The following is a 23,837-nucleotide window of genomic DNA, read 5'->3' on the forward strand; positions in this document are numbered from 1 at the left end:
GGAGGACAGTCAGGGTCTTGGTTACGACCAGTCGGAGGGCAGTCAGGCTCTTGGTCATGACCAGTCGGAGGGCAGTCAGGGTCTTGGTTATGACCAGTCAGAGGGCAATCAGGGTCTTGGTTATGAACAGTCAGGGGGAGAAAGCACCTTAGTTACGACCAGTCAGAGGACAGAAAGGGACTTAGTTATGACTAGTCAGAGGGGCAGACAGCATCTTGTTTTGAGGAGACAAGTGGATTGGAGGGGATGGGAGGAGAAGAGACGATTGGGAAAAATCTGAAGCCTGAGCCCACAGTGTGAGACGAAGAGTCAGTGGAATCTCCTCTCTCGTTACCTGAGCCGTCACACTCAGTAAACAGAAAACCACAGAAAGTTACAAAGATAACTTTGACTGTTTCAATCTGACTGCTCCCAGTGACTGCATTCGCTGAAATCTAGAGGCAAATTTTCATTTATTTTAAGTCAATGCTTCACCAAAGTCCCTCCCGAGATGATTCACTCTAGGGATTAAAAATTTCAGACCACTGTAGACAATAAGTCCTTCAGAGCTAGTGGAGTCGATTCCAGAACCTCTGCACCAAATGGTTCATTTCAAACATTGCATAAAGAATTTTAGTTATGATTCTGTTTCAAGTTGTACTGAGTGGCCCTGGAGATAATTGGGGTTGACAGTGGTCTCTGAGTCAGGAGGTTAATGGATTGACGTCACTCCAGCAGACTGTGCACAGAATCCCAACAGCGCTGAATGGTTACACAGGAAAAACAGGCTATTCAATCCATGCTGGTGTTTATGCTGCAATTAAACCTCCTCTCATCCTTACCTCATCTAAATCAACCATTGCCAACCCTCTGCCCCCTTCTCCCTCATCTGTTTCCTCTAAAATGTATCTTGATGACTCACTCCAGCCACTTGTAGTGACAGTAAGGCCCACCTTGACATCATTCTTCAGACAATGAGCCTCCTCCTGAATTCCTGATTGTTGCCAAGATGAGTTCGGTAGCTTTCGGACACGCTCTCTCTTAACCGTGACAAACAAAGGTGACTGCAGCACTCACCAGTAATCACTGGAATCATGAGGCAACAGGAGGGAAGCATAATGGGAATGGGGAGGGAGACGGGAGAAGGAAGGAGAGTAGGGGAGGGAGGGGGGAGAAGGAAGGGGAATGGGGGAGGGAGGGGGGAGAAGGAAGGGGAGGGGGGGAGGGAGGGGGGAGAAGGAAGGGGAGTGGTTGAGGGAGGAGAGGGAAAAGGAACGGGAGTGGTTGAGGGAGGAGAGGGAAAAGGAAGGGGAGTGGGCAAGGGAGGGGGGAGAAGGAAGGGGAGTGGGGCAGGGAGGAGAGGGGGAAGGAAGGGGAGTGGGGGAAGGAGGAAAGGGAGAAGGAAGGGGAGTGGGGTAGGGAGGAGAGGGAGAAGGAAGGGAAGTAGGGGAGGGAGGAGATGGAGAAGGAAGGGGAGTGGTGGAGGGAGGAGAGGGAGAAGGAAGGGGAATGGGGATTGAGAGGGGGAGAAGGAAGTGGAGGGGGAGGGAGAGGGAGACGGAAGAGGGAAGAAGAAAAGGCGAGGTGCGGAGGTTGATGTTGACATGTCGGGGGAATGCAGAGTTCGGAGCTTTCATGGACCAGTTTGTGAATGAACGAAAAACTGAGCAGAGATTGGCTTCTGTCTCCACCATCACTGATTGATCAGTCAGAGTTAGAGTGTCCTCACAAGGTTAAACACTCTCGCTATACATCCTCTTGGAAGTCATTCCATCAACCCTTTCAGAGCTGTAAAAGTGTTTACCCTCCCTCAGCCTCTTTTCAATGCGGGGGCACCCTGTCCTACAACTCTCTCCTGATACGGATACACACGGTGTCCTTGGGAATTACCCTCCTGGTGAATCCGTGCTCCCTCTCCGCTGCCTGCATTCCCTAGGTATGGAACGGCACACACATCTCCAAGTCTGGTCTCACCAGGGACCAATATAGATTTGCTAAGACATCCCTACTTTCCAATTCTACCCCTCTGGGAGGAAACTCTCATACTTGCCTTGCCTTTGGCCTTGCTGAAGGAAGTGCTGCACTGTCAGCGGCACCCAGACTTCAGGGACCCCAATACATGAATGTAAAACAATCCTCAGGAACTATTTTGAGGAGAGCAGGGGAGAGGTTCCTGATTTTCTGGCTAATATCTATCATCGACCACAAAACTGGAGCAGGTTATCTGATCGTTAGTGGGAGCTTGCTGTGCACAAATTGCTTGTTACTTACCCCACACTGCAGCGGTGATGAGGCAGTGACATATTGGTAATGTCACTGGTACAGTAATCCAGTTAATCCCCAGGCTCAAGTTGCCTGGGTTCGAATCCTGCTCATAGCAGATGGTGGAATCTGATCCCAATAAAAATCTGGAATTAAGCATCTCATGTCTATTGTTGTTAAAAACTCACCTGGTTCACCAATGCCCCTTTATGTGGAGAAATTCTGCTGTCCTAACCCAGTCTGGCCTACACCTGACTCCAGCCCCCACATCAAAATGGCTGACTCTTAACTCCCCTGTGGACAATAAATGCTGATCCAGCCAGTTACACCCACATTCCTTGAATAAATGAATAAAAACAACTTTAAAAAGACTTGATTGGTTTGACTTATTATCATGTGTACCTAAGTACAGTGAAAAGCTTTGTTCGCAAGCAGTGTGGGCAGATCCGAGTAAACAAGGACATACAGATCAGAAAGTGAAAAAACTTAGAGTGAGACATACAGGTTACACTGCACAGGATGTGTGTGAGGCAAGACCAACATTAACAAGACTGTAAGGCTTCGGGATAATCCAAAGTGCTATAGCAATAGCAGCCTTGTATTTAATATCGAAAGGTGGCAGATGCACTTTGAGTTCGGCTCTGCCCCTAACCCCCACTGCTTAAAATGGTGACATCGAGGCAATTTGAAGAGGAAATGATTACAGAGCTGTGGGGAAAGATTTGGGAATACGTGCGATTAATTAGACAATCCTTCAAAGAGCTGACACGGGAAACAGCGGGCTGAATGGCCTCCTGCCAGGATTTTACATGGGGTTGGCAAACACGGGGACGAAAATGAGAGGGGTACGGCTTGTCAGTGGGTAGAGAAACATGGCAGAGAGTCTGCAGTCTGGCCTGGGAGTCTGACGAAAGAAGCATCTTGCTCTGACCAGTAGGTGCCAGCTCCAGCTAAAACCCACTTTCTCCCCAGACACGGCAGCGCAGAACCTTGTCCGTCTTCACCATCAAATGCCCTCAACTCCAGCCGAGCTGACTGCTCAGTTTGTCTGCTTTTCAAACAAACTTCACTGCAGTAAATAAACACACACACACACAGACACAAACACACACTCACTCACACACACACACACTCTCACACACACACACACAGACACAAACACACACTCACTCACTCACACACACACACACTCACACATACACACACACAGACACAAACACACACACACACTCACTGAGGACAGCAGTGAGCTGAGAAGGAGATTGCCAAACGATGAAGACTTATGATGTGATGTGGAAATGACATTAAGATACACGTGTTTAACTATGAGCCTCTGATTTCACAGGCCCACATCCATCCCCTAGGGTGAGGCTGTTTTCCCTGGAGTGTAGCAGACTGACGGGTGACCTTATAGAGGTCTATAAAATCATGAGAGACATAGATAAGGTAGAAAGCCAACAGCTTTACCCCGTGGTAGGGGATTCTAAAACTGGAGGGCATGGGCTTAAGGTGAGAGGGGAGAGATACAAAAGCATCAACTTTTTTCACACAGAGGGTGGTGAGTGTCTGCTGTGGTGGAAGTGAGTACAGTTTCATCATTTGACATGTACATAGATGGGATATGTAGGAAGGGATATGGACCAAACACAATCCAATGTGAAAATGGGCCGGCACGGGCAGATTGGGCCGAAGGGCTTGTTTCCATGCTGTGGACCTCTATAACTCTATCCGCATCCCGTCTCACTGTTGTTGCTAACATAGCCCCCAAGAAGCTGCTTCCTGCTTCATAACAAACAGTTTTTAAACCCTCGGAGAATGTTAATTATTTTGAAGAAGGGTCCAGACCCGAAACGTAAGCTTTCCTGCTCCTCCGATGCTGCCTGGCCTGCTGTGTTCATCCAGCTCTACACCTTGTTACCTTAATTATTTTGAAACCTGACTCTGTCTTTGACAGTCTACTCACAGACCAGAAGTCTCTTTGCCCAACTTCTGGCCATCTACAACAATAATCTCAGCTAATAACTGTCTCTTCATTTACACACAGAGCTGATTTGTCTGGCTAACTCAGTTGGTAGATGAGATGCTTAATCTCAGGGTCATGGACTCACATCCAATTTTGGGTACAAGAATTTTCTGGGTGGCTCAGTGGTTAGCACTGCTGCCTCACAGCACTAAGGACCTGGGTTTGATTCCAGCCTCAGGCAACTGAGTGTGGAGTTTTCTCCCCATGTCTGCATGGGATTCCTCCGGGTGCTCCGGATTCCTCCCACCGTCCAAAGATGTGCAGGTTAAGTGGATTGGCCGTGCTAAATTGCCTGCCTGTAGTGTGCAGGGATTTGCAGGCTAGGTGGGTTAGCCATGGGAAATTCAGGATTACAGTGGCGGGGTGGATCTGGGGTGGGATGCTCTTTGGAGGGTTGGTGTGGACTCGATGGGCTGAATGGCCTGCTTCTACACTTGTAGGGATTCTACAAATTCCCTGTTGAGTGTCTAAGTTGGACCTGCCTCTCCCACACTCTGGGCGTGCATATTCCAGATACACGCTCGACATAACTTCCCAGTTTTCATTGAATCATACAGTATAGAACAGGCCTTTCAGCCCATTGAATCTGTACCACCAAAGTTACCCCTGACTAGGCCCATAGCCTTGAATGTTATGTGTTCAACCATAGATTTTCCTCGTAATGGTCCTCCATTTATAAAACTAGGGCTGTTTTTATGAGGAAAAAATAATTCTCAAAAGATTATTTCTAATTTTATAGAAATGCGCTGCATTGAATTGTGAGGTCAAGGAGCAATGGCACCACCTTCTGACAAATTGCTATTACTGTGAGCTCTCTCCAACTGCTGAAACAATCAGAGGCAGAGAGCTGGGTTATACAGATTAATTAAATTCTCCCCACTCTGTCAACAAGATCAATAAAACACAAGGGGACTCTTGTGATACGGTGTCCCTAACCTCCTCCTCAAGTCCCACCTCCTCCAGGAGGTGTGTGATAACATTTCTGATCAGGTTGATTTGGGAAAAATAGGTTAATAACAAAATAAATTTTGAAAACACCATTTCTCAGCCCCCTGTAGAAGAACCATACTGGACTCAAAATGCGAGTTTCTGTTTACCTCACCCCAGATGCGGCCACATCTTGCTGAGTTTCTCCAGCACTTCCTGTTTTTATTTAAGATCTTCGGGAGTCTTGTTTGGGGAGATGTAAGGAGGATGTTTCCTTTTATGGTAGGATCCAGAACTTGGAGTCACTGTTTATAAACCAGAGGGGGTCCATTTAAACCAGAGACAACTTTGTCTGTTCTCTCACAGAGTCGTAAATCTTTGGAACTCTCTTTCTGTGAGGTGAATGAAGCAGATTTTTTGAATGCTTTAACAGGAGAGGTGATTAGATTCTCATTAAGTAAATGGGTTGAAAAGTTATGGGGGGAGGGCATGAATGAGGATTTTAGGTTACAAAACATGATCCCATTGAATGGCAGAGTAGGCTTGAGGGGCTCAATGGCTCACTCCTGCTCACATTTTCATACATTCTCCTCCCAGCCTTCTCCTCTCCAAGGGAAATGAATCCCTACAGTGTGGAAACAGGAGCTTCGGCCCAACAAGTCCACACTGACCCACAGAGCAACCCACCCAGACCTCATCCCCCTATAACCCACCTAATCTACACATCCCTGAACACTATGGGCAATTTAGCATGGTCAATCCACCCTAACCTGCATATCTTTGGACTGTGGGAGGAAACTGGAGCACTCGGAGGAAACCCATGCAGACACGGGGAGAATGTGCAAACTTCACACAGACAGTCGCCTGAGGGTGGAATCAAACCCGGGTCCCTGGTGCTGTGAGGCAGCAGTGCTAACCACTGAGCCACCGTGCTGCCTCACATAGACATGTTCTATGAGGTGGGGTAGGGGGATAATCGCTTGATGAACACCACTGTAGTGGGTTGGATCTCAAACAATAACTAGTCAGAGCACAGGAAGCAGATAGAGAGCTCAGTGGAATGGGGTAAGGACAATAATCTCTCTCTGAATGTCAGCGAAATGAAAGGAGCTGGTCCTCGACTTCAGGAAGTGAAGTGTACCATAGACAGCCTCTTACCTGGGTACATCACAGCTTGGTATGACAACTGCTCTGCCCAAGACCACAAGAAATTACAGAGAGTTGTGAACACAGCCCAGTCCATCATGGAAACCAGCCTTCCATCCGTTGAGTCCATCCACACTTCCCAATGCCTCAGGAAAGCAGCCAACATAATCAAAGACCCCTCCCACCCTGATTATACTCTCTTCCACTCTCTTCCATTGCGTAGAAGATACAACAGTTTGAAAACACGTCCTGACAGATTCAAGAACAGTTTTCTCTCTGCTGTTATCAGAGTTATGAACAGACCTCTCATATATTAAAGTCAATCTTTCTCTGCACCTGTTCTGTAGCTGTAACACGACATTCTGCATTGTGTTCTATTACCCTGATGCACTTATGTAAGGTGTGATTTGTCTGGTTCGCACGCAATACAATAAATTTCACTGTAGCTCGGTACATGTGACAATAATAAATCAAATCAAAAATGAAGTGATCAATGGAAAGAGTCCAAGAGGTTGATAGTGAAGGAAGCAGTTGAACAAGGTTAAAGACTGGCTTTACCAGGACTCCCAGCATAAGGTCATCTCACATTGGGAAGTTTGGAAGACCATGGTCACCAAGTCAACTGAGAGTGGCATTTACCAGACAATGACAGGCAACTCCAGGGCCATAAAGGAGATGGTGATGTTGAGGTAATGTCACAGGATTAGTAATCCGGAGGCCTAGGCTAATTCTCTGGATACAAATCCAACTTTGGAGAATTTAAATTCAGCGAATTAAAAATCTAGACTTGAAAGTTAATCTCAGTGATGGTGGACAGAAAACTATTATCAAATGACATCAACACCCTTCTGGTTCACCAACATTCTTCAGGGAAGGAAACTGCCATCCTTACCCGGTTTGACCTACACGTGACTCCAGACTCATAGCAATGTGGTTGACTATTAACTGCCCTCTGAAATGACCCTATGGAGCCTCTCAGTTCAAGGACAATTAGGGATAGGGCAACAAATACTGGCACCAAATTGTTATGATAACCAGAGAATTGGTATCAGCAACATCGGGCCAGGGCACTAGCAAGACTTCTTCTGTTCTTCAAAATAATGTCAAAATATGTTCACTTTATTAGTAACACTTCCAGCAGTACAGTCACCCTGTTCTTAAAGTCTTTGGAGGGGGACTTAGTGTTACAGAATCATGTTCGCCGAGCTGGTAGGTTTGTCTCAGTGATGGTAATCACAAAACTATCATCAACTATCATTAACACCTATCTGGTTCAGTAACGTTCTTCAGGGAAGGAAATCTGCCATCTTTGTAGTGAGACAATATCTCACAACACACGGACAATGAGGGACACGAATTCAACTGGGACAACATATCCATAATCGCACAAGCCAAACAGAGACATGCCCAGGGAATTCCTGGGGGCCCGGTATTCCAACCAAAACTCCATCCACAAACACATTGAATTAGACCCTGTGTACAAACCACTGAGGAACAGAACCGGAAGTGGTACCAAACACTCCAAGAAACTGAAGCATATAAATAACAAGCGGGACAGAACACTGATGCTTCATTGGAGGCACACTGATGATGTTACCTAGCAGGGTGACGAAACACTTGCAACCAAACACACCAGCTCGGTCAGCAAGTCTACAACCTCATCCACAAACCCGAGCTAGAAATCTTCTTGAAAACTTTAACGTTATGAAGATATGCAGCATGGAAACAGGCCCTTTGGTCCAACTCATCCATGCCAAACAGACATCCCAGTCTGAGTAGTCCCATTTACCAGCATTTGACCCATATCTCTCCAACCTTTCCTATTCACGTGCCCATCCAGATGCCTCTTATATGTTGTAATTGTACCAGCCTCCACTTGAATCCATTATTTTCTGATCAGAGGCAAAAGTGCTTCTAACTGAGCCATCATTCACACCTAAGCCCTTCTTAGTTGCAAATGTACCGCATTGCAGTTTTATGATGGTTTTGTATTTATTAATATTTGTGTATTTCAGATTATGGATATCTGTATTTATTTTTAAAGAATTCAGTGAGAGGACTTTGGAACAGTTTTTTTAACAAGGTATTTCTTTGTTACATTACACGTTAGCTTTCAGTAGAAGAGGATTTGAGTTCAGAAGTTAGCATATCTTACTGCAGATATACAGGGACTTGGCGAGACCACACGTGGAGTACTGTGTGCAGTTTTGGTCTCTCTGCCTAAGAGAGGATGTACTTGCCATTGAGGGAGTGCAGCAAAGGTTAACTCAGCTGATACTGGGGATGGCCAGACTGTCTTACGAGGAGAGATTGGTTTGACTGGGCCTGTCTTTAGTACAGCTTTGAGACAGGATCTGATTGAATCACGGAATCCCTACAGCACGGAAAGAGTCTATTCAGCCCATCAAGTCTGCAGTGACCCTCGGAAGCACATTCCACATTATCCCCATAACCCCACATTCCCATGGCCAGTCCACCTAACCTGACCTATTCAGCCTGTCCCTACAGCACAAACCCTCCAAAATTGGAAACTTCCTTGTAAATCTTTTCAAGTTTCACAACATCTTTCATGAATTAAATCAAACAGCCTGAAACCTAACCTGGACATTTACCCCACCCCCCTACTGCAGTAGTACAGCACAGTTTGATACTTCTCTTGCTTTTGAGGTCGACTTTGCAATTCATTCGCTTCTCCACAAACCCTTTGGGAAGCTGGTAACATGAGTAAGCACAATGACTGAAGTCCCCAAGGACTGTCACTTCGTGAAACACCCAATGTGCCAGGGATACTTAGAATCTCTCAGAAAAGGGAATGGCGCAACGTTTTATCAAAGTCACATGCAAACGACAGAAATTTTAACAAACCTGAAAATGTTGGAAATATGCAGGTTTGTGAACAGCTTCAAGAGGCAGACTAGCTGTTGTGGAAATGACCCAATGCAAATATGATTCATTTTAACTGGGAGTTGATACGATAATATCAATACAACTGTAAATTCAGCTACAAAAATAGCAATTGCTGAGAAAGCTCCGAAGGTCTAGCAGCTTCTGTGGAGAGAAAGAAGAGTTAACGTTTTAGATCCTCAGAATTGATGGTTGCTAGGAATATGTCGGTTTATATGCAGAAGACGGGGTGGGAGGCACGGGGTAAGGAGTTAACAATAGGTGGGGATAGAGCCTGAAGAGAAGAACAGTTGGACAGACAAAGGAGTGGATAACGATCTAGGGTGAATAACTATTAATGGGGACTGTTAGTGGCTAACAATGGGCTGTGAGCAATAGCAGACTATGTGATAACAAGGCCTGGCGGTGGGGGATTGGGTACGAACATGGGAAAGCTCAAACCCTAAAGTTATTGAACTTGACATTGAGTCCGGAGGGCTGCAGGGTCCCCAAGCGGAAAATGTAAATTCATTTGGTACTTGAAGGTTAGTAGCTACGCCGGTACATCATATTCTCCTGACATCAACCCAACAAGGTAAATGGGTGAGATCATCCAGTCGTGAGCATTTCTCTGATCTGACAATATTGCCCCTTCCTTCTAGGATCTTCCGATCCTCACTGAAGCAGAAATGAGGAGTTTAGGCAGTCCAAAGTCAGTCCAGCAAGTGTCAGAGAATTAGGAGAAGGACAACATCTCCTTTTTACAGCATTAGCTGTTACATTTGGGTCACTTTCTAAAGGCTTTGTCTTTTAATGAATGAATATTGAGCCCATCGAATCTTCTCCACCATTCAAGGTCAGTGCACTACTCCCAATTTCATGCACTTCAATTTTATACGGTAATCTCTAGTGTGGGACCTTATCAAAAACCTTCTGAAACTCCAAATAAACCACGTCCACTGGTTTTTCCTTATCAGATCCACCAGCTACATCCTCAAAAAATTCCCATTGATTTGTTAAGCATGATTTCCCTTTCATAAATCCATGCTCAGGCTTTCCAGTCCTGTCATTGTTTTCCCAAGTGCTCTGTTATAATGGACTCTAGCATTTTCCCTACTACCGAAGTCGGGTTCACTGATCTACAATTCCTGTTTTCTCTCTACCTGCTTGTTTGATGAGTGCAGTTAGGTAAGCTAACCTCCAACCCACAGGAACTCTTCCACAATCTACCAAATCTTGAAAAATGACTACCAACCTATCCACTACTTCTAGGGTCACTTCCTTAAATGAGAGTTCCCATGCACGTGCTGCCCTTGTCCTTCTAGAAGTTAAAGGTCACAGGTCTGAAGACTGTTTTTGAAGTGATTTGAGAGAGTTGCTGCAGTGTACCTTGCAGATAAACACGTACTGGCTGTGCAACAGTGTTGAAGGCAATGTGTTTGAAGAGATGCGAAACAAAGAGGGCTACATTGTTCCTGTTATTAAGCCACATTTATCCAGGCTAGCAGGAGACTAAGAGCATTTGTGAGAATTGCAAGGGGATGGGGGATTGGAGGGGGGGAGCGCGGAAAGAGTTGGGGCAATGAGTAAGCCTTCTATTTGTAGAGTTGTAGTCACACAGCACGGAAACAGACTCTTTGGTCCAAGCACTCGATGCTGAACATAATACCAAACTGAACTGGTCCGACCTGCCTGCTCCTGGCCCATATCCCTCCAAACCTTTCCTATTCATGTACTTGTTCAAGCATCTTTTACAAGTTGTAATTGTGCCCACACCCACCACTTCCTCAGGAAGCACATTCCACACGTAAACCATCCAGTGTAAAAAATTTGCCCCTCATGGCTTTTTTAAAATCTCTCTCCTCTCACCATAAAAATGCGTTCCCAAGTCTTAAAATCCCCCATTCTAGGCAAAAGATACCTACCATTAACCCTACCTATATCCCTCATGATTTTATAAACTTTTATCAGGTCACCTCTCAACCTCCTACACGCCAATAAAAAGAAGTCCTAGCCTATCCAGACTTTCTTTGTAACTTAAACCTTCCATATCCAGCAACATCCTGGTATATCTCTTCTGTACCCATTCCAGCTTAATAATATCCTTCCTATAACTGGGTGACTAGAACTGGACACAGTACTCCAGGAGAGGAGCCATCAATGTCCTGTACAACCTTGACATGACTTCCCAACTCCTTTACTCAAAGGACTGAGCAATGAAGGCAAGCGTGCCTAATGCCTTTTTAAACCATCCTGACTGTATGTGACGCAAAATTCAAATAATTATAAACTTGAACCCCTCGCTCCCTCTGTTCTATAACATTTTGCCATGTACTTTTAGCTGATCAATTACAATTAACCACTGGCTGCTTCCAGGCCTTTAGCAATATGATTGAGCTATGCAATTCCTCTTTAGGACTTGATTCTCCTCCACACTGCTGTAAATGTGATGGATGGTGTTTATAAACCATCTAAGTCATTCAGTTTCCTTCAGCTACTACAGTGGGTTAGTCAGTGCTCCTTTGTGGTCAAGCAAGCTCAGGCTAGATGTAGTAACATCCAGTTTTTCTCAGTCCCAGATTGAAGGTGCAATCCGCTGTTGTGCAAAGGCTACTCCAGAAGCTCAAATCCAAGAGCCATCCAATAGTAGAAAGGTTAAAGAGCTTGAATATTGGTCAAAATCAAAAATCAGGATCAGATTACTGAGCCTTCTTTTCTGATGAAGGCTACACATTATCAATCAGAATTAGGAAACCACAGAGGTGTATGGCAGTCAATCTGAACGAAATAAAATGGATAAAACTTATTTTATTTCTATTGTGCAGTGAATTATTTACAGACATTTTTATAGAAGTAATCAGTTCAGAGAATCCCACAGCTGAGGAAATCTATATTACAATTATTTTATTTCCAGACTAAATAAAAGGTAAACTGCAGTTCCATGTACATACGTGAATAGCGCAAAACAAAACAAAAAGTGGTTCCTCAATCTTGAACTGAAGTTAAGATCTGCCAACATTTCAATGTACTGCTTAGCATCTCTCTATTTCAGTCTTGAAGGAGGGTCTGATCAAGGAGCTGAGAACAAGGGCAGACATTCCTGGTACCAGGCCTGCCGCAACCTTCAATATCTGAAGAAGTCTCTGAGCTATCACTGATCTTCTCTCTGTGGACTAAACAATACAAGGTTATTCCAGGCCAGTGTCATCCTACTGTAGGAAACAAAGGTCAAATTAGAAATTCCAGAATACCTACAAAATCCTTTTCGTGCTCAGTTACATGCCAACATTTGGGAGTCGTTTGGTCACACTTCTTGGAATCACCATACCTTTGACCCTCACTCGGTCTCTCTGTACCCTGCGTAATTTCGCGATAAGACAGCAAGTAGCCGTCTTTAACTCTCCTCCAAGACTGAGACTGAGCTGACACTGCTGCTTGGACCACACGGGGAGTCTGCCTCCTGTTATGGGCCAACAGCAACTCTGAAATGCCACGCAAGAATCTCCTGGATAGGAGCTGGAATTTTCAGTTTGAAATCCCAAATTAAATTTATTTCAAAAGTTCAGCCCAACACTACCATTCCTCAACTAGACGCCAGCAATCTTTGGAACAACGTGCAAGTAAAGTTTTAGGTATTTCAGAATTGGATTGGGTAAAATAGCTGCAGGATTGCGATTGTATTTTGCAAAAACAAAGAGTACCACAAAAATTTTCCTTTCTCAAAAATGCTTTGAAAAACAGAGAAATTGGGCACCAATGCTAGTTTAATACATTGCATGGTTAAATTAGATACAAAAAGCACCTAAATCCATCTGAGATGATGTGAAAATCCCAAACATTACTTAGAAACTTATTGTTAACACCTAGTCCAGCTTGTTCTCCAGGTACGCTCAACATACCTGTCTGTCTGTATTTGACATTGTAAAACATTGACCCAATAAAGAGAAACAAAATCAGAAATTGCTGGAAAAGCTCAGCAGGTCTGGCAGCATCTGTGGAGAGAAATCAGAGTCAACGTTTCAGGTCCAGTGACCCTTCCTCAGAACAGGTCGATAATAATGCCAGCTAATGCTCGTTCCACTTTCACTCTCCTCCCTGGCATTGCGGAAAAAACATGCATTGTACTAGCTTTTGAATTCACATCCAGAATGCTTGAAAAAATACTCAAGTAACTCACTGGCAAAATCTCATACAGGAAGCAACTGGTGGGCACCAGCTCCCTATAAGTGTCGCCAATGCCTCGAGATATAGAATAAAAATGAAGGCAGTGGTAGCTTGTTTATCTTCTTCCCGCTCTGAAACAGATATACAATTCCATATTCCTCAAAAGACAGCCAAGCTCATAGAACAGATGAAAACCAACTGAGTCAAGCAAGAATCAGAACTACACAACAATCCAGACAAGGAAAGGATGTCTGGCATATAGTACTGTGACATCGTGACCAATACAACAATTATCTTATAATTGTTCTTACCTCCAGCTCAGCAGGAATCAGGGGGCTTGAGTAGGAATCTGCCAGTTGCTTCAGGGTGTACATTTCTATTGTTTGGTGCTTCACAGCTTTGCCTGTGCCAGAAAAGGCATATCTGAACTGGAATGTCATAATTTCAGGTGGATATCATTCAACTGCTCATTTACCCTGGCCAATTCCTGCATCTCGCACCGTGGCCTTCTCCCTGACTGATCATTTCTCAGCCTATGTGAACAGGACCTTACAAATGGAGCAATTTCACCTCAATGCTTTCTACCCACTCCTGGCCCTTACCCAATCCTGTTCGTTTATTCCTTATTTACTTCTCAACTCACCCAGACTTCTCCAACAGCACCTCCCAAAACCAGGATCATCTAGAAGGACAAGGGCAGCAGAAACCAGCTACAAGTTCCCCTTCAAGCCACATGCCACCCCTGATTTGGAAATATACCATCATTCCTTCACTGTCCCTGGGTCAAAATCCTGGAATCCACTCCCTAACAGAACGCTGGGTATATCCACACCCAACAGACTGCAGAAAATCAAGACAGCAGCTCACCACCACCTTATCCAAGGCAACTAGGGATAGGCAATAAATGCTGGCTCAGTCAGCAGTGCCCGCATTCCATAAATAAAAAAAATTCACTTCCCCACGAAATCCTAAAAAGTAGACTTAACGCCCAGTCATCACTGATTTTCAGAGATTGTTTTAAGTTAATTGAAATCGAACCACATCTGAAGGAGTCAACTTGAGGAGAAAAATCCTATCATGCAGGTCGCAAAGGTTAAAGGAACAAGAAGAGACAGTGAACCGGAGTGGGGGGATAGGTTAAGACAAATTGAGCTTTTAAAAATTTGCCAAGTGCAGAGAAAAGGGAAAGGTGAGAGGATCCAGTTCAACAGTCCTGGAAATTAGAAGCAGAATTTGACAGCAGAATATTATTTAAATTGAAAAAGACTGCAGAAAGATACAGAGGGATTTGGAAGTCCTAATCCATGCGTCACAAAATGTTAGCATCCAAGTTCAGCCAGTACTAGGGAAAGGAAATGAAATGTTGGCCTTTATTTCAAAGAGAATGGAGTATAAAAGTAGGGAGATTTTGTTAAGACTATGCAAAAGCATTAGTCAGAACACCGCTAGAATACTGTGAAAAGTTTTGGGCCATTTATCTAAGAAAAGAAAATATGGCGTTGGATACAGTCCAGAGAATATTCACTAGGCTGAAAGCAAGTGGGAAGGGACTGTCTTACGAGAAGAGGTTGAGTAGATTGGGCCTATACTCGTTGGAATATAGAAGCATGAGAGATGGCCTTATACAAAATTCTTAGGAGAATTTACAGGGTACATGCAGAAAGGTTGTTTCCTCTTATGGGAGAAAGTAGGTGGCCCCAGAGGGCATAATCTCCGAATAAGGGATTGTATACTTAAGACAGAAACAGGGAGGTAATTACTTCTCTCAGAGGGTGATGAATCTGTGGAATTCTTTATCACTACGGGCTTCGAAAGTTGGGTAATACAGGCAGATTTTTAATTTGTTAAGGAATCAAGGGTAATGGGAAAAGACAGGAAAGTGAAATTGAGGATTATTAAATCAGTCATGATCTCATTGAATGGCAGAGCAGACTTGATGGGGTGAAAGGACTACTTCTGGTCTGAAGTCTTACAGTCTTGAGAGTCTCTCAATCAGTTTTCATCTCAAACTTACCTCCAACTGCAAGGAAGCAAACTTTCCCAAGAAAGTAATTCACATCAACGTAAGCCAGGGATGCCTTCACAGTTTCAACACTGAAATGAATACAAAGAATTGTTTAATGTACAATTATATCAAAATGGTGAAACAGAGATAGTGCAATGTTGTGACTATGACACAGAAACACACCTAACATAATGTGCAGTTTCATGCCCCCTTTTAAGAGTACTGCTGATTATAAGTAGACCCATATTTGCAAGATTTGCACATTATTTTTGATGGCGATGTTTTAACAAAACAGCCAGAAGTGACTGCTAGCATTCAAAACAGCAAGCTCTCTCCAGCATCCTGTATCAGAACATCTGATTTCATCAAACTCCTCACTCAACTATTCCATACTTATTTTAACCCATTAGGCAACACAGATAAGTTATCCAATTGAAGACAATGACACCATTGAGGCCTCAAATGTGGATTTGCAGCACGTTTGCATAATTGTTGAGGAGTAATAATCAGATTCAAATATTATAGCACCCATGGATGATTTGGTTCTTATTGTCTATATTCAGATATGACTTTACCACTGATTAACACAGCATGGATAGTGACCCTCCAAAGTTTACCTCGCATGTTGGTCCCAATATATCGAAGGAGAACAGTCCCAGCGAACTCATTAAGATTATAGATTAAAACTAGTTTATCCTATCAAATAGTTAACCATGTGATGAAATCCAATTTGCAAGCTGTTTTTCTTTCAAAGCCTGTGTTTTCTTTTGGCAGTCCTTAATCAGAAAAGAAACTAAAAACTCCCGGTTTCTGAGAAGGATTTACAAATTGGAATTCCTGCCCGTGACATCAGATGTCTGGAGTGAAATCAGCCTGTTGTTTAGGTTATTAGAGAAATGGAAGTTCATGGAGGAGTGAAAACACAAAAGTGGGGGTAAAGTTTGAACCAGCTGAGCAGTCTAGTCTTTTTCTGTAGGAGAACACTTGAAAGGGTTCAGAAAAGATTTACAAGGATGTTGCCAGGGTTGGAGGGTTTGAGCTATAGGGACAGGCTGAATAGGCTGGGGCTATTTTCTCTGGAGGGATGGAGGCTGAGGGGTGACCTTATAGAGGTTTATAAAATCATGAGGGGCATGGATAGGGTGAATACCTAAGGTCTTTTCCCCAGGGTAGGGAAGTCTAAAACTAGACGGCATAGGTTTAAACTGAGAGGGGAAAGGTCTAAAAGAAACCTAAGGAGCAACTTTTCCATGCAGAGGGTGGTGTGTGTATGGAATGAGCTTCCAGAGGTGGTGGAGGAGGCTGGTACAATTATAACATTTAAAAAGCATCTGGATGTGTATATGAAGAGGATGGCTGTAGAGAATATGGGCCAAATATTGGCAAATGGGACTAGATTAACTTGGGATATCTGGTCAGCACAGACGAGTTGGACCAAAGGGTCTGTTTCCGTGCTGTATGATAAACCAATGGCAACGAAAGGGCTGCCTGTGTAAGACAGTTAACGATGTGGCACAGCTGGAAAAGACGAAAAGGCTGATTCCACGAGTAGAACTGTGAAGGATCTGGAAAGGCGTGCCTTTTGCTGGATATTAGGTATACTAAAGTTGCTGTTAGATAGGACTTTGTGCCAAACTCCTGCACAAATAAAGAGTCTGAAGGGACTGAACATGGTGCCATGTGTGCTGGAACTGCCAGTAATTCTGAGATCTGCAGTACTGGAACTGTGTCAGCTACTTAAAATTGCAATTTACCATTTTAACTGAATATTGTGTGGGTAGAATTGAGGAACCACAAAGGAAAACAGACCCTGATGGGAATTGTGTACAGGCCTTTGAGCAGTAGTCAGGATGTGGAGAAGAAAATAAATCAAGAGACAGACAAGGCAAGTAAGAAAAGCACTATTACAATAATCATGGGGAATTTTAATATGCAGGTGAACTGGGAAAATCAGGTTGGTAGTGTATCTCAAGAAAGGAATTTGTGGATGTCTACAAGTCTTTTTTTAGAGCCGCTCATGCTATAGCCCACTAAATAATACAGAAAATTCTGGATTTTGTGATGTGTAATGAGACAGACTTGATTAGGGCGTTTAAGGTGTAGGAACCCCCTGGGGGCATTGACCAATATGATAGAATTCACCCTGCAGCCCGAGAGGGAGAAGCTCAAATCAGATGTAACGGTATTACAACTGAGTAAAGGTAATAACAAAGACATACGAGGGAGGAGCTGGCCACAGTTGATTGGAAGGGGAGCCTAACAGACAAGATGGTAAAACAGCAATGGCCCGAGTTTCTGGCAGCAAATTGGGAGGCAGAGCAGAAATTCAACCCAAGGAAGAAGATACATACTAAGGAGAGGTTGAGGCAACCATAGCCAGCAAGGGAAGTCGGGGACAGCATAAAAGCAAAAGAGAAAGCATTGAACATGGTAAAGATCAGTGGGAAGCCAGACAATTGTGAAGCCTTTAAAAACCATTCGGATGACTGAAAAAGGCAATTAAGGGGCGATGCTGAAATATGAGGGTAACCTAGCTAGTAACATAAAAAAATTAGAAATTATTTTAGATATAAAAAAGGTAAGAGAGGCAAGAGTGGATATTGAATCACTGAAAAATGAGGCTGGGGAAGAAATAAATGGCAAAGGAACTGAATACGTACTTTGCATCGATCTTCATGGTAGGAGACACCAACAGTGCACCAAAACTTCAAGAGAACTGGGGGGGGAGCAGCGGTCAATGTAGTGACCATCATTAAGGAGATGGTGCTGGAGAAGTCTGAAGGTGGATCAATCACCCAGACCAGATGGACTACACCCCAGGGCTCTGAAGGAGAAAGCTGAGGAGATTGTAAAGGCATTGGTTGTAATCTCTCAGGAATTACTGAAACCAGGGAAGGTGTCAGTGGACTCGAAAATGCCTAACGTAACACCCATGTTTCAGAAGGGAGGGAGGCAGAAGACAGGAAATTAGAAGCCAGTTAGGCTGACCTCAGTCATTGGTAAGATTTTTAGAGTCTGTATTTGAGGATCAAATTGCTGAGTACTTGGAAGTGCATGGTAAAATAGGGCTGAGACAGCACAACTTTGGCAAGGGGAGGTCGTGCCAGACAAATCTGTTAGAATTCTTTGAGAAAGTAATGAGCAGGTTAGACAAAACAGAGCCGATGGATGTGATTAATCTGGATTTCCAGGAGGCCTTTGACAAGGAGCCACAGAGGAGGCTGCTAAATAAAATAAGAGCCCATAGTGTTAGGAGCAAGGTACTGGCACGAATAGAGGATTGGCTGAGTGGCAGAAGGCAGAGTGGGGAGAAAGAACATGACCTGAAATGTTAATTTTGATTTCTCTCCACAGATGCTGCCAGACCTGCTGAGCTTTCCTAGCAATTTCTGTGAGTTAGACAGGTTCTTGATTAGTAAGGGGATCAAGAATTATGGGGAGATGGCAGGAAAATGCTGTTGAGAAATATATCAGCCATACTTAAATGGTATTGCAGGGCTCAACAGGCCAAATGGCTTAATCCTGCTCCTATTTCTTTAAGTCTTATAGTATGTGCAGCAATGTGTATACTAACAAACAAAGGTAGTCAATAGTCATGGAGAACTCATTATTGGATTTCTCAAATAAGAAATTTTCCATCGACAAATCGAAGCATTGACTGCTCCATTTCAAAAGTGAATTGGCGTGCTTGGTAAAGTGTCTAAAAGGTGTTTAAGGAAATCTGTACAGGCAGTTGCAGATTCAAAGATTATGAATAATCATCTGTATGTCAGAAATAGGATTAGAGCTCATTCCACCTAAAACATGTTTCTCATAGAAATCGATGAAAATATTAGCAAGGTAGACAGCATCCCAAGGCTACATCATCTATTTGGGGGTGCAGATTTTATTAAATCAACTTAGACAGTTAAGTTCAGTTACATTCATAAGCTCAATGAATAGATTCAAAAGACAACTTTGCATCTATATTGCTATGGTCATGTGACTTGAGATTAATGTCAATAGTTTCATTCAGTGGCACATGTAGATGTTAGTTTAAAAGTGGCTGGGATTATGCTGGCTGTATAGAATTAAAATTAAAATTAGAACATTAATGTCAATTCTGATATTTAAATTACTTTATTATTGCAATATAAAGAGTTTCATTCCAGCATTAGGGTACACAAGCTAAAAACCTTTTGAAAGAGAACATTCCAATACGCCTGCATGGATACAATAAGCTGATCGAGACAAAACATTCCTTGCGTTGTGATGCCAAGCCATTGTTATAAAATGTGGCTGTGTCTATGGCAGATCTGATTTTTATGACTGTTGTGGCAGTGCAAGTGGCAGTGCAACACTTGGGTCACTCAGCCCTCCCTTGCACACTTTAAGAATGGTGAGGAAAAGATATTCAGAAGACCTGCCCTTATAGGCTGCTGGTCTCCACAACTGCTAGTTCCAGCACCACGTGACAATGAATCATTGCTAAGATTTTATGGTAACTCGATTAAGCCTGTTACGGGTGCTGCACATTCAAAGACAATTTCGGCTCACCTGTGCTGACTGCGCAAATCCATGAGGAAGACAATGAGGTCTATCCGTGGTCTGCTGTGCTCATTCTCCGCAGGTAGTGGCAGGCATTTTGCTAAGTGACTAAAAGAAATGAAAAAGTTTGCAAGTTATACCAGCACCCCAACTGTAAGTTATCAAGTAAACCTTAAGGCGACTTGATGTTATTTGCAATTTATCCAGTTAAAAGGCTCATGAACACAATTTTAGAGAAAAATGTAATGGCTGAGATGGCAGGTTATATGACTGACATCCCACAATGGTGAAGTTGAGCATTGTCCTCAGTCTTGTATAACATGACAACACCCCATGGTTGATTCAAAGCAGCACTCAAAAAGGGCCGGAAGTGAACATGCTTTCAGATGAGCATAGCTTACGCAGCAGGTGGAAGATCCTGACCTGAAACGTCAACTTTCCTGCTCCTGTGATGCTGCCTGGCCTGCTGTGCTCCTCCAGCTCCACACTGTGTTATCTCTGACTCCAGCATCAGCAGTTCTTACTATCTCCTTTGCTATTGACCTGGCACACAGTATGTAAAGCTTTAAGCAAATTACCATTGCATACAGATTTACAGAGCTCTCACTATGTTTCTTATTAAAAATCATTTCTTACAATTATTTTAAAGTATTCATTTGGGTGCTTTTTTGGATCGCACTGTAAGCCAGTCCATAATCTGCCAACGTCAAAACTGTACAGTCGCCCATCACCGGGCAAAACACAGACACGACCTCTGCCTTTTGATACAGTCTGGACCTGAACACTCTACAATTTGTCCATTCTATAATTTTCTTCAACCTCTCCTGCACTATCAAGTTTAAAAAACAACCTTCTTTTTCTGATAGCCACCTAGAGCATAATCCTCCTCCTCTGCTGTTTCGCTAAGTTTGCCTTATTAATGGGGAAAGCAGACAAAACAGGGCAAATTACACAGGTTAAGTCTTGTTAAGTCACATTTGTAATGTGAAACCCAGTCCAGACCAGCAACACATAAAGTAAAGCCGAATGACCACTATTATTTCCATCTATTGCCATTAGACACACTTACAAGAGCTTCAGGTTGTTAACAATTACCACAAGAAATAACTTTGTGTGATTTTACATTAAATAGGAGGAGCAGGCCAGACCATCTATTTCTTGTTCTTCTCCACCATTCAAAAAGTTCTTAATTGAGCTGCTACCTGAACTTACTTTCCTATCTGCACTTTTCTCAATTCCTACACTGTCTAAAATCTATCGATCCTAGTCTTGAACACACTCTATGACTGAGCAATTCACGCAAGACTTGGAGCAGAAATAGGCCATTCAGCCCCTCGATTCACATGTGAGAGAGTTTCTCATTTTAGTTCTAAATGGTTGACCCCATTAGCCTGACGCATTGATCCCTGGTACAGGACACCCCAGTTATGGAGAAACAGCCCCTGAACATCTACCGTCAGAGTTTTAAATATTTCAATACAATGACCTCCCATCAAGCCTATATGCCCTAACCTTGTGCAAGTTCCATGTAGCATCTTATCAAACATCTTAAAATTCAAATATCCTATAGGTACCTTGAATAAGGGTCCAGATGGCCCTACCAATTAGACTCCTGGACTATTAGATTTATAAAACAAAATATCCTTTTTGCAAAGCCATGTTGACATTGCTGAGTTACGTTATGATTTTCCAAGTATGATGATGCTATATTCTTAAAAACACAACCTAGCGTTTTTCCTACGCATCTGGAACAGGCTATTTTCTTAACTCCTCCTTTCTGAAACAGCAGTGAATACATCTGCTTTGCCATCCAGCCTACAGGCATCATTCTAGAAGGTAGGGGATTGTAGATGATCAAAACCAATGCATCCACTATCATTTTGGTCAAATCTTCTAAAACCCAAGGATGTAGGCCATCTGTTCGAGGGTATTTGTCAGTTTCACATCCCTTGTGAATTTCTCCAGTACATTTTCACTAAATATTTTTTATTCTTCATTCACATTGGACTCTTGGTTCCCCACAATTTTCACAATATTTTTGGTGTCTTCTACTGTGAAGAAAGACAAAATTACCACCCCAGGTCTTTCCTTACCTTATAATTTCATCTGTGTCTAACGGATCCATATTTACTTTTTCAACTCTCTTTCTCATTCTTGTATAAGCTCTGTGTTCTTTTATTTCTTGCTAGCCTACTCTCATATTTTGTTTTCTCTACCTTTATAAATTTGTTTGTTAATAGTTAAATATTAAATCCCGATCCTCAGGCTTAATACTTTTCTTGACAACACTGCAATCTTCTAATCCAATTCTAACCCTATGAATTGGATGTTTACAGTAGAGAAGAGGCTATTCAGCCCATTGTGTCCATGCTGATCTAAGATCTGACTACATTATTCTCATTTTCCAGCCCTTGGTCAATGACACTATGGCAAGGGAAGTGAATAGGAACTGCCTAAATGTTACAAGAGTTTCAGATTTACCTGGTCATTCAGATGTCGAGTTCCAAATTCTCCAGTCCAGGCAGCAATCTGGTAAATCTCCTCTGCACCCTCTCTACTGCAATCACATCCCTCCCATATTGTGGTGATCAGAACTGCACACAGTACTCCAGTTGTGGCTGAACCAGCATTCTACACAGTTACAGCTCTGTATCCTGTGTCTCAGCTAGTAAAGCTAAGTATCCCATATACCTTCTTCAGCACCTTATTTGCCTGCCCTCTAACTTAGTTATCTGTGGATACGCACATCAATACCCCTCTGATCTTCAGTCCTTTCCGCATTCCTACCATTCATACCGTAATCTCTTGTTGTACTAACACTCCACAAGTACATTACAATGCACTTTTCCAGGTTGAATTCCACTTGCTACTGCTCTGTCCACCTGACCAGACCATTGATACCTTTCTGCTGTTTATGGTTGCCCTTCTCACTGTTTGCCACCTTGGCAGTTTTAGTGCTACCCACAAACTTCTTGAATCACACCCACTTCCTTTAAATCCAAATATTAATTACACCACTAGCACCAATGGCCCCAGGTGAAAACATTCAGTTTTACCGATGATTGCTAGTGTGTAGGTACAGTAGCTTCTCAATGATTTTGTTGTCCTTGTGGTCGTCTTTAGAACTTACACGTTCACTTCAAAGGACCTATTCTCCTTTAGGATTGCAGCCGCAAGTTGATCCAAATGAAGACTATCAGCTCCCACGAGCTGCAAAATGATGGGAAAAAAATCTCTTTAGCTCAGAATTATCCAACAATTATCCAACAATTATCATACCTACTTAGTCAAGAACATCCTCCCAGTTAATGAAGGTAGTACACATGACAGTAACATTTGATGCCTTCACCCACCCTGCTCACCTTCATCCAAAACCTCAGTAACATGCCCAGGCCAAGGGGAAAAGAGGGGAATCATGGACAGGCCTGATCCTTTCTCACAGCAAAGCCCACAATTAACCTCCATTGACTAACTGATTAAAAGTAAGAATGGAAGTGCGAAGGGGTAACAAGCAGGGGAAAGGACGGAGAATAGGACAGTGAGGTTAATGAGGAAGGGAGAGGGAGTGAGAAAATGATGAAGAGGGGGGTGAGGAGATGAGGGGGACTGCAGGGGAAGGGGAGTGAGGAGGGTGCAGTTAGGGGCTGCAGTGAGGGGGGCAGTGAGGGTGGAGGGGGCAGTGAGAGTGGGAGTAGTGAGGGTGGGGTGGTATTAAGGGGCAGGACAGTGAGGGGGGTATTAAGGTGGTGGAGGGGACAGTGAGGGTTGGGGGTGCAGTGAGGGGGCGGGGAGAAATGAGTGGGGATAGTGAGGCTGGAGGGTATTGAGGGTGGGGAGGTATTAAGGGGTAGGACAGTGAGGGGGTATTAAGATGGTGGGGGGGGTGCAGTGAGGGTGGGGGTAGTGAGGGTGGAGGGGTAT

General features: G+C 43.5%; 2 protein-coding genes across 2 annotated transcripts in view; one reads left to right on the forward strand and one right to left on the reverse strand.

The window, feature by feature from the left end:
- Nucleotides 1–23,837, forward strand: part of LOC109923738 (neuronal-specific septin-3-like) — a 178,881-nt gene that overhangs the window by 26,790 nt on the left and 128,254 nt on the right. The gene's annotated exons all lie outside the window — the stretch shown is intronic.
- pane1 (proliferation associated nuclear element) lies at nt 12,009–23,314 on the reverse strand. The gene is made up of 6 exons (XM_020526271.2): nt 23,279–23,314; nt 23,047–23,126; nt 19,926–20,024; nt 15,399–15,478; nt 13,696–13,787; nt 12,009–12,393 (listed from the first exon to the last, which is right to left on the reverse strand). The coding sequence occupies exons 1-6, from the start codon at nt 23,300–23,302 to the stop codon at nt 12,253–12,255; spliced, it is 516 nt and encodes a 171-aa protein (XP_020381860.1). The 5' UTR covers nt 23,303–23,314; the 3' UTR covers nt 12,009–12,252.

The sequence above is a fragment of the Rhincodon typus genome, chromosome 37 (assembly GCF_021869965.1).
Source record: "Rhincodon typus isolate 14 chromosome 37, sRhiTyp1.1, whole genome shotgun sequence".
Taxonomy (NCBI): Eukaryota; Metazoa; Chordata; class Chondrichthyes; order Orectolobiformes; family Rhincodontidae; genus Rhincodon; species Rhincodon typus.